The sequence below is a fragment of the Rhinopithecus bieti genome, unplaced genomic scaffold (assembly GCF_001698545.2).
Source record: "Rhinopithecus bieti isolate Rb0 unplaced genomic scaffold, ASM169854v2 scaffold_6506, whole genome shotgun sequence".
Classification (NCBI taxonomy): domain Eukaryota; kingdom Metazoa; phylum Chordata; class Mammalia; order Primates; family Cercopithecidae; genus Rhinopithecus; species Rhinopithecus bieti.
The window spans coordinates 292,612-304,079 of NW_016805137.1; the positions used below are offsets into that span (position 1 = coordinate 292,612).

General features: G+C 45.5%; 1 protein-coding gene across 8 annotated transcripts in view; it reads right to left on the bottom strand.

Annotated features, from left to right (window-relative positions):
- Positions 1-1,143: 1,143 nt before the first annotated feature.
- PMFBP1 (polyamine modulated factor 1 binding protein 1) overlaps positions 1,144-11,468 on the bottom strand; it is a 55,923-nt gene continuing 45,598 nt past the window's right edge. For 7 of the 8 annotated variants that reach the window (XM_017871316.1, XM_017871317.1, XM_017871319.1 and 4 more), the window contains 7 exons: positions 8,374-8,538; positions 7,643-7,810; positions 7,169-7,336; positions 5,927-6,030; positions 5,320-5,394; positions 2,336-2,574; positions 1,579-1,833 (listed from right to left, as the gene is read on the bottom strand). In XM_017871316.1, the coding sequence (XP_017726805.1) occupies positions 1,817-1,833; positions 2,336-2,574; positions 5,320-5,394; positions 5,927-6,030; positions 7,169-7,336; positions 7,643-7,810; positions 8,374-8,538 (936 nt within the window). In that variant the 3' untranslated portion in view covers positions 1,579-1,816. Of the gene's footprint in view, positions 1,192-1,578; positions 1,834-2,335; positions 2,575-5,319; positions 5,395-5,926; positions 6,031-7,168; positions 7,337-7,642; positions 7,811-8,373; positions 8,539-11,468 lie in introns of those variants that run through there. The other variant, XR_001885426.1, reaches the window with a different exon arrangement.

The window sequence follows — 11,468 nt, forward strand, 5'->3', positions numbered from 1 at the left end:
CCTAATTGCTCTGGCTAGAACTGCCAGTACAATGCTGAATAGAAGTGGCAAAGTAGGTGTTCTTGCCTATTCCTTATCTTAGAGGAAAAGCTTTTAGTTTTTCACCATTGAGTATGATGTTTGTTCTGGGTTTTTCATATGTGGTTTTATTATGCTGAGGTAGTTTCCTTCTAATCTTCATTTATTGAGTACTTTTAAAAAAATTCATGAAAGAGTGTTGTTGTAACCATTTCTTTTTATCATCAGCTGTTCGAACTACTTTTTAGGAACTCAATTCCTTGGTTATTTCTTACCAAATTATAGGCAGGCAACACTCAGTTTCCCTGCCCTTCCTCCTGTCTTCAGAGAAACTGCACTTCTCTAAGTCCATCCCCTGTACTCCGCCAGGTCTTCTGCCTGGCTGGGCTGTCAAAGTCAGATGGCTGGGTAATATGTCGATGTTTTTCTGGCTCTGCCACCAATTAGCTCTCCATAACTGACTACCTGCTTTGCTCTGGTGTAATCACTCCACAGGAAGTGAAAGATAACTTGGGAAAGATGTACAACATTAAAAGAAACCAGAGATTGTCATTTTGGCCAACATATATGAAATATTTTGGTAAATTAGAGAGATAAAATCCCTTTTTAGTAGACTAGGCTGGGGATTTTAATGGCATTGAACTTTTGTTTGAATAAAGTAAGCCACAGGCTAGATTAGTACTAGATTTTTCAATCTTTGTTTTCTCTAGAAAATAAACCCATATTCTAAACCACATGAGGGAACATAGTTCAAAGAGCTTAAACAGACAACAACTATCGTAACAGAAACTACCAGAGATGCCGTCACTCCTAGCTCACACTGCATTTCTGGAACTGCCCTTCCCAAGTTCTATCAGGGGCATCCTATGTAACTTGTTAGTGTTCCTATTAGCAGGGAATTTTCTTGACCTTTATTAGGCCCAGGAAGAATATTGAAGAATCATTGCTAACCAGTGGGTTTCTTCCTTCACTTTTACTGCCCCCCTCAGAAGTATAAGATCTTTCATTTCTTTCTCTTATATCAATATTACACTAGTAGTGAGTTGTCTCCACTTCCTATAGACTAGAAATATAAATTCTAGACATGTACTCAGTTTAACAAAATCCTACCAGAATAAAATATTAGCTGTCCTTGGAGTTTGTCATAATGGAATTTCACTTGTATTGAGGTGGCTGGGGAGGAAAACACAATTGTTAGAAGGAGGAATGGAATGTGGAGCTTGGGGCGGGGGCAGGTGGTGTGCTCTTGCTCCCCCATTTGAAAAATACAGCCCTTATTGCTCTTCCTTTCTTTGGGGTCTCAGGATTACTTCCTTTTGGAGTTCTTAGACTTTTCTTTTAAGTTTCAGATAGTAATGGAAAGAAAATAAAAAAGGCACTACTTATCACTTTTGTTTGTTTGAAAACGAATCCAGAAGCTTGCATTGGGGATTATGGCTTCCCCGTATATGGAAGAGACCAATATCTCTTAGAATCCAGAGAAAAACAGGATGAACATGTTGCTGGGGGATTGCAGGGCAGAAATGTCTGCAAGACACCAAGAGCTCACCACAACCGCTATGCTCATGCTCATGTCTTTATTTCATATTTGGGCCTGGAGATGGACGTCTGCTTCTAAAGCTCACTCCATGGCAGGAAGTGGCCAAAACTCAACGAACGTTAGTGTCTTGCAAAATAGGCTGGGACCATGATATATTCCCGTAAGAGCTGATCCAGGTCAAGAGAGAGGGAGGGCTGGGAACTCACTGTCCTCGGAAGAAACATGCGTGGAAATGCTGCTCATGGCTAGATGTGGATTCTAGCAATACGAGGAACCTGAGGGAACAGGGAGGAAATGAGAGTTTTGATTTGAGGAGAAATTAACCAGGTGATTCCTCAAGGACTGGCCGCATGGCCAGGCAGCTCTGCCTGGTGACTGCCGCAGGTGACTTCTTGCCTCTGGGGTAACGGAGTTTACAGGTGGCAGGAAAGGTGGCTGTGGACCCAGGCTGGGTAGGTGGCTGGGGTGCTCTTACAGGGTTTCCAGATGTAGAAGGAAGATGCCTCTACTACCTGTTCCCTAAAACCGGTCTGGGTCAGGGGAAGGGACAGGTCTGAGATGGAGGCACTTGGGTATGCTTCAGATGTTCTTAGATCAGAAGGGGTCTTAATTTGCCTCCTGCCTTTACAGATGTGAAAACAACAATCTTTGGTCCCAAGTAGCTAAGAAAATGACTTGAGGTCACAAAAGGCCTATTTTCTTCTTCCTACTTGAATTCTCAATCCAGTGATTTAAAGAAAAAAACACACTTATTTTATTGACAAATGGCAGACGTACCCAGGCAATGGGGCATCCCGATGTACTTGGTGAGGTCCATTCTTTGACCCACGTCCTGGGGCAACCCCTTCCAGCCCAAGGCGCCGCACACTTTCCCTCTCTGTGTGGACTCCATTTTGCTTGGGCCTAGGGCTTTGGTGCATAGCCTTGTGTTCTCAGCTTTCGTCTTCTTATCTTCTATTTCCTTCTTCAGCTTCTTGTTTTCCTGCTGCAGGTGGACCATTACATTGTGGAGGTGGCTGTGGGAAGAAGAGGAAGGATGGGTTGTGTTGGGGCTGCTGGTTCTGCTTGGTTCCCTGCTAGAAAGGACAGATAAAGGTGTCACAGGGAAGACAGCACAGACACCCACGTCTGTTCAGAGCAGGGCTGTTACATGTGCTCTGTAGAAATGGAGGCCTACATGTGTACTGTGGAAGAAGCCCAGGCCTGGGGTCTGAGTAGACCAGGAGCTGGTACTCCTGCCCAACTCTGCCAATTCTGGGCCTGTTTTCTTATCTGTCAGATGGGGACAGTCAGGCCTGGCCTGACTGCTGGGGTTCATATGAGGATCTGGTTTGATAAATGATAGAAATTTGACTTGAAGAACCAGATAGGGACAACTGTGATCAGGTGTCCTCGGGTTCTCATGGCCGTGCCTTGGAAACACTCTCACCCAGCACCAATGCCAAAGCCCGTATTCTCTCTACTTCCCTTTGCTGAAGAGTCAGGAGCACAGGAGATCCTAGCTCTGTCAAGAACTTGGGCAAGTTACTTATCCCCATTTTACAGATGAGGAAATGGAGGCTGCCATGCAGAGGAGGGGAAAGATAATTTAGCACATTTCCTATGCCTCAATAAATGGCAACTTGTATTATCACTGTTGTGTGTCTCCAAATGAATGTTGAGGGCAGTGGGTGAAAGTGGGCTCTGAAACCAGACTTCCCACGTTGGAATTGTGACTCTGCCACTTACTAGTTTTGAGACCAGGGGCAAGTTACTTAGTTTCCCAGGTCCTCTCTTTCCTCATCCATAAATGGGGTTCATGACTATACTGAATGCAGGAGGTCTTATGAAGATGAAATGAGCTCATACGTGTTAACACTTAGATAGTACCTCACACACAGCAAAAATATGTATTAGTTGAGCCACTATTATCATTAAAAGATGCTTTTCTTTCAAATAAGAACAGGAAAACTCAAGAGTGAGTTCTTTGTAAAAGAGAACTTCCTGGACTTGGCACAACAGAAGAAAAAGACTGAAGTTTTCTGTTACCTTCAGTCTGACAACTTTTCTTTTAGTTACACCCTAGTAAAAAGTTTCATGCTCTTTTCTAGAGGAAATCAAGTAGAGAATTCATCCTCAACCTCTTCTCTGGGCAATATGCTCTACCCTTTTCCTCTCTACAAAGCTGGCCAACCTTGAGGACGCCTCTTTCCCCACCCCTCAGCGCCTCATTCCCAGTGCCGCTGGGTCTGGAGAGGGGGTCTCAGCAGTGCCCTCCTTCCCTGGCTCTCTGGGCCCCTCCTGTCAGCATCTTGAAAGCCTTCAATATCCCATCCACGTCCTGGTTTCTCAATTCCTTGGCCTCCTTATTCCAAAGGTCTCAGCCTTCTCTTGAACTCAGCCATGTACCCAAGGCCAAAGCCTAGAATAGGGCTTTCCACCTGGGGTGCCACGAATGGATTCCAGGTGTTTGGAGATGCCCACAGCCCTAGGGGCAAGGCTCTGGGGCAGCCACTGCTTGGTCAGCTTATCACAAGTATGCCAAACAAATGTGGTTATTTTTACCCTTCTTTTTTAGAGATGGGGTCTCATTCTGTCACCTATGCCAGAGTGCAGTGGTGTGAACATAGGTCACTGCAGCCTCAACCTCTTGGGCTCAAGCAATCCTCCCGCCCCAGCCTCCCGATTAGCTGGGACTATAGGTGTGCACCACCACGCCTGGCTAGGCTAATTCTTAATTTTTTTTTGTAGAGGCAGGGCCTTGCTGTCACCCAGGATAGTCTTAAACTCCTGGCCTCAAGTGATCCTAAACTGTGGTCATTTTCTTTTTCACTTTTATTTTATTTTCACTTTTGTTAGGTTCAGGGTACATGTTACATCAGCAAGCTCATGTCACAGGAGTTTGTTGTACAGATTATTTCATCACCCAGGAATTAAGCCCAGTACCCAATAGTTATCTTTTCTGCTCCTCTCCCTCCTCCCACCCTCTCCCAGCTCTCACTTACAAGTGAGAACATGTGGTTTTTGGTTTTCTATTCCTGTGTCAGTTTGCTAAGGATAATAGCCTCTAGCTCCATCCATGTTTCCACAAAGACATGATCTCATTCTTTTTGATAGCTGCACAGTATCCATGGTGTTATGTAAGGTATTGTCGTTTTCTAAGTGTTCCCTGAGGAAAGGATGGGAAGCGCTGTCCTAAGGCTTGTGGTTAGTTGTTACTTTGCCACCTCCAAAATCTCAGTTTTAGATCTTCATACCTTCACCTCCATTCTCAAACTGGTAACACTCCTCGCATACCTCCCTCTTAATGGACCCAGCTTTGACCATGAGGGGAAGTAAGACCACAGGCCCCCAGATGACCAGGTGGAACAGAAGGGCTTCTCCAACCTGGCCTGCTCACTTGATGATTTCACGAAGAGATGTTCCTTGTTTGTGCCTTCACTTGGGATCTGTTAGAGCAGCTCAGCCCCTGCCCTAACTAATCCAGTCTGCCTTTCACTGCCTGTTCCCTGCTTAGCACCCTTGACCTCTGAGAACCATGAGAGCAGGAAGGAACAAAAAGACCACTAAACTCCCTTTGGATTTTTGGTGAGAGAACTAAGGCTCTGAGAGGTCAAGTGATATGCCCAAGGTGACACAGATGCAGATTCGGGACCTGGAGGTCTTTCCGAAGCACTTTCCTGGGCTGATCCCCCTATCAAGGGCTAAAGCCAGCCCTGGCTCCCTGCTGACCCTTCCAGTCAGCTCCCAGGAAGCAGCCGGGGTAGTGTAAGATGACTTACTCCTTTTCACCACTCAGCTTGGCGATGTATTTCACCTGCTCTCGGAGCTTGTTTCCCAGTTTCTCATTGGCGACCCTGTAATAAAATCACAGGAGAAAAGAGTGGCCAGTTGCCAGCCTCCTGTGAGCAAGGGTGCAGGGGCTGAATGGGACGCTGGGTTCTCAGCAAGATGGCAGCTGCATCCCAGGCCCCCCATGCATCACCCTGTCCCCAGAGTTGGGGCCTTCCTAGCACCTGGGCATTCAGTGGACTCTCTGAACTCAACTCCTATGCAAAATCCCTGTCAGCCCAGGTGAGTTCAAGGGAATGAGTTCAAGAGGGCCAGGCAGTGAAGCTGGATCCTGGGACGGGAGGAGGACATCTGAGCCACAGCAAAGCAGTCCTTCCTTCTTGCTGCTGCTGTTTCCAGGTCAGCAGCGCTCTCCAAACCTGCCTGAAGGGTTGAGCCCTCCTCTCCATCTTATTCCCATCCCTTGGGTGTGGGCTGAGACTGGATCTGTTTTCCAGGAGTTCAGGGATGTGTGTGTGACTAATCTTTAGCACCCGTGTGGCTCCTCGGCTCAGTCCAGGCCTTGGACCCTGCCTTCCTTTTTCCTCTCATACTCACTTCTGCTGTTTCGCCCATTGCTCCAAGCTGGTCATAATCTGATCATTCTCTCGGTAGAGCCTACAGGTGTCTTTGGGTACAGACCGCTGGGGCAGGCAGCAGGGCTTGGGTACAAAAAGAAAACGAGACAGTCAGAGGTGGGAGCACAGGCCTGTCATCCCTCCTTCCGAGTCAGGCCTCTTCTGTCTTCCTGGGAAAAGAAAACTTGACTCCGCTATCCAACCCAAGGCCAGAGTTGTGGAGTTGCCACCAGGCCTCCCCCTCTGGCTGTGTGTGTGGCATCCCACACAAAGGTGACATTTCTGAGAAGGCACCATTTATAGCAGAGACACAGTAGATTTGTACATTTATAATCCTGGTTTCCAGTGTGAAGGCATTAAAGTGACTCCTAAAAAAGAAGTATGCTAAGCCAATTTTCTAACAGATGGAAGAAAAACATCTGGAGGAAGAGGGGGGGATGCCTTTTTTTTCTCCTTCTTCTCTCTTCTCTCTTTTTTTTTTTTTTTTTTTGACAGTCTTGCCCTGTCATTCAGGCTGGAGTGCAGTGGTGTGATCACAGCTCATGGCAGCTTAACTTCCCCCCGGCTCAAGCTATCCTCCCACTCAGCCTGCCGAGTAGCTGGGACCACAGGTGTAGGCCACCATGCCCAGCTAACATTTAAACTTATTGTAGAGATGAGGTCTTGCTGTGTTGCCCAGGCTGGTCTCAAACTCCTGGATTCAAGCGATCCTCCTGCCTTGGCCTCCCAAAACGTAGGGATTGCAGGTGTGAACCACTGTGCCTGGCCTAAGATGACTTCTTTGTAATTTGAGTAAAGGCCCAGTGACCACCTGAGCTGTCCTGTGGCCTCCTGCCATGAACTTCACTGCTCAGGGAGGTGGGCCTGGGACAAGCCCAGAAGGTCACTTAGCCCATTCCACTGTAGGGTCCAGGGCTGCCAAAAGTGTCAGGATGTACTCTGGAAGGGCACCCAGTGGACTAGGTCGGGGTAGCTGGTGTACCTGACAGTCTCTTCTCTAGAATGGGGCCTTCATTCTGCTCAGTATCTATCAACAAAGCCACAAGAACACGGGTGGGTTGAACCAGCAGCTGTGGCCCTTGCTTTGTGCTAAATGGAGGGGGTGACCTTTCCTTTGCTCCCAGGCTCCCCCACCCCACCAAGGGCTGTCTGGCATTTGGGTGGCCATAGGATGTGCCTGAAGGTGCAGAGAGGAGGCACACAGAAGCTGAGGCATGCCCACCTCCTTATCGTCCTCAAGGAGGTTCTCTTTCAGGGCGGCCATCTCCTCCTGGAACTCCCTGAGCTGCTCCTCTTTGGCTGCCAGCATCTTGAGGTCATTCTGGTGTTGCTTCTGCCACTGCAGCACCTGACAGCTCATCTCTTCTAGCTTCTTGTCGAAGGCGTGCACCTACTCAGGGGAGCAAAGTGAGGAGGGGGACTCCAGCTGGCCTCCCTGACCCCAGGACCCACAACAAGGCTGGAGGGTGCTTCCTGGGCCTTGGGAGATGTGTTGGGGGTATTTTCTTCCCAGCAGCCAGCAGAGGGCACCCATGCTCCGATCTTTGCCGCCTCTGCCTGAAGTTCAGGGAGCCAAGAAAGTGGAGGGAACCTATCAGCCCAAGGGAACAGCTTTGTGCTAAATAATTCTGGATGCAAGAGGTGACCTTGTGGACCCCTACGAGTGAGGCAGCCCAAGCCCCGGGCAGCTCCTCACCTCCAGCTCACTCTCCTGGTGGAAGCCCTGCAGTTTTTTTAATTCCATATTGAGCTTTTTCATCCTTTCCTCATAAGCAATGATTTCCTCTTCCAGCTGAGCTTTCCTCTCTTGGGTCTGTGTCAAGCTTCGCTGCAGGCTCTTTGTCTCCGAGGTCACATGATTGAGCTTCCGGAAAAGACAAAGAGGACGAATGGCTATCAGAGCCTTTGGTCCTCTCTGCTGAGTCCTGAATGGAGGAGGGCTCCAGTCCCTTCCTGTCCTCTGCCCAGGGTGAAACAGATGGCCACACTGCTTAGTCTCCCAGAGCGGGGCGGGAAATGACAGTGGTTGGTTTTCTGTACCCTGCTTTCTCCTCCCTACCCACTCCCCTCATTTCTTCCTTTTCCAATCCCATGAATTGATGGGCCGGGCCATGATCAGCACAGGATGGGGCGTGAATTTCCCTGACAATCCAGACGTCGGGAAAACCTTGCCCCCGAGTCACCCAGGGGCAGAAAGGCTTGCCAGATTTGGCCTTGGTCTTTGGCCTCTTCCTCCGCCCTCCACCCAGCTCCAAGCCTCACAAAGAGGAAGCAGGCCTTCTCTGCACAGACATCCCAGCCCACATAAGGGTTTGTGATGGCCCCAGTGACAGTCAATAGGCAGGAAATTGGCTCCTGTGCCTCTCCCGCTACCTTGACATTTTCTTGCCTGAAAACAGGCCTGGAGACTAGAGGGTGTGGCCTCACCTTCTCGAGGGCTTGTGTCAGGTCGTCCTGGCAGGCGGCTGACTTCCGGGATAATGCATCATAGGCTTCTTTGGTGATGGTGGTCTGGAGATAGTGCTTCTCCTTCTGCAGAGCTTTGTCCAGCTGGGCCTGCAGGCTCATTAAGGACTCCTTCTGAAGGGCTATCTTTAGGGAGGGAGAGCAGAACTGTCAAGGTGCCAGCTCAGGGTCATAGAGGCATTCTCTGTGCCTATAGGAAAGGAACAAGAGCTAGGCTCTCTCCTGTCTGCAACAACCTGCAGAGTCTGTGTTAACACCCACATCTTCACTTCACCGTTGTAAAAGGTAGAGCTGTCTTTCCAGGCTCTTTTGCACCCCCCGGCCACATTTTCCTTTCTAGTTAGCATTTCCCTCAAACACCAGGAGTACCAGCCGTGCTGGGGCATGATATACCAAGTACACAAAAAAGTCCCTTTCACATACTCTGCAGTCTTTGATAAAGACCTGGAATCCGATTTGAGGTTAGTGAACATGATAACAACGTTTCCTTTGTGTTTTATGACTCACTTAGTTCCTGATGTAATTCACTAGACTTGATGTACCATGAAAGCAGGACTGTGCCTGTGTTTTGTTTCCTGCTGTTTCCCCATTGCTGTAACTCAGGGCATGGCACATGACAGAGGTTCAGGAAATGCTCAGAAATGGCCATTGTTCTATCACGTGAAATATTGCATTTTTGGAGTTAGGGATCAATTGATCAACATGTTAGGGAACATGTAGGTCTGGTAGAAGTGTGTTTAAAAACTGAAGTCTGTTTTCAACTTCGTAATGAGTATTCATGGTATAGTTAAAAGGAAGTTGAGGTCTGGAGTCAGAAAAATCTGGGTTGAGGTCCAGGTTCTATCATTTACTTATTTCTCCAGCCTCAGTTTCTGCTTCCACAAATTGAAATCATTTTGTTTCATGGAGTTTTTATGATGATCAAATGAGGTGATACATGTACAAAGGGCTTTCTTTTACTATACGACTATGAGTTATTGTCATAGACACACAGAGAAACTAGCCACCTTATATACTTTAAGTACAGGACAGATATCTGCTTCTGAGTCTGGAAGCTGGAGGGAGACTGCAGAAATTCATATGCCTGACTTGTATTCTTTGGTATTCTAGCACACCTGCATCCGAAAGTGGCCATGCACACAGAAACACATTCTTTTGGGTTTTCTTGTTTTATCTCCAGTAACTATTCAGTGCTTCAAGTTTATTACTTTTTCAGATACAATTTTGAGTACCTTTGGCCCTGGGAATTAGTGAGACGAAAAGTGGTAGATTGGACTTCTGACACTATATTTTACATGCCCTGGTGGTGAAACTATTCCTAAAGATGAAATAATTTGGTCTTCTGAAAACAGAAGTGAATCTTTTCTGGGGACTTCTGAAAAACATGGAGTCAGCAGGGTCTGCCCAGTAAACCAGAGGAATCACTGGAGAAACTATAATTCACTGTCAGTGCTTGATAAGTGATGGCTGAATGAGAAATGTCAGTATAGAGGTAAGACACTAAAACTGAGGATGGTGAAAAAAAAATGACAGTGAAGCTAGAAGCTAAAATGGAAGCTTTAAAAAATTTTGCTAACATGAGTGGTTTAGCTTGGAGAAAGATTCTAAAAATCTACATATAGAAATATGTGAATTATAGAATTCAAGAAGTTCTAGTAAAAGTTCTAATAAAATACCTACTCTCTCTGTTGTCAATGGTATTAGGTCTAGATGGTTTTAAAGGTGAATTTCATGAAGTCATCATTGATTCCTCACTTTCTCTCACATCCATTCCATCAGCTAGACTGGTGAATTCTAGCTAGACCTCCAAAACACATCTTGAATTTGCTCGCTTCCTTCTTCACTGATACCATTCTAGCCTGGACAGAAATAGCTTCCTAAATGGTCTCTTCACTTCCATACCTACCACTCCCTCCAATCCATTTCCACACAGTAGTCAAAGTTATATTTTGCAAACTTAGATCAAATCACCTCCCCTGTCCCTTTGAGGAAATCCATCAATGGCTTTCTGTTGCTTTTAGAATAAAACCCCAAATTTCTTAACAGAGGCCATAATGTCTGTCCCTGCTTCCTTTCTAATCTCATTCTATACCAACGTCTCCCTTGATCAATGCATTCCAATCATACTGATCTTATTTCACTTCTTAGAATGTGCCAAATGTTATATTAAAAGAATGAGACATGATGCACAATCAGGACTCATACTAGGAATGCAAGGGTAGGCCAAAATTGGGATCAATTACTTAATTTTATTCACCACATTATTTATTTAACTCATTTCCCATTTGCCCCAAGAATACTGCACTAGCAATGAGCTGCAATTTTTTTCTTTCTAAATGGGAAATGGGTTAAGAAGGTTGATATAATCATCTCAATAATTTTTTTAAAAAAAGCATTTGATAAAATTCAGCATCCATATTAATAAAACTCTTAGTAATGTGAAACTGAAAAAAAATTGCTAAAGGCAGCAACAAGAAGGCTACAGGGAACATCATACTAAAACAGAGGCATTCCTTTAAGATTCAGAAAAAAAAAGCCTGCCAATACTGCTGCTGTTGAACATTAAACTGTAGGTACTGTCCAATGCAATAAGGCAAGAAAAATTAAGTAAATATAAATATTGCAAAGAGATATTAGAAAACTGTTGTTGCTTGCAAATAATATAATCATCTACTTAAAAAAAAATCCATGAGAAGTAACTAAAAAAAATTACAACTTATAAGTGAGTTCAATAAAATGTCCAAATACAGACTGAATATGTAAAAAATAAATGAGCTTTCCTATTATTGACAGTAATTAATTTATAAAATACTGTGGAAATATTCTAGAATCAAAGAGATGAAAAAGATATCAAGGTATATTGCCTTGGCTTCAAATGGAAAATTTTCAAATTAAAATATGGAATATTAATGAAAGGAAGTACATTCTAGAAAATAATCAAAGCTTCTTTCTAATGGTTATTTCAATTAATTAAGTTTTCCATATGTGAGGTATGTTTTTAAAAGTTGAAGATGCTTCTACACACACACACACACACACACACACACACACACACA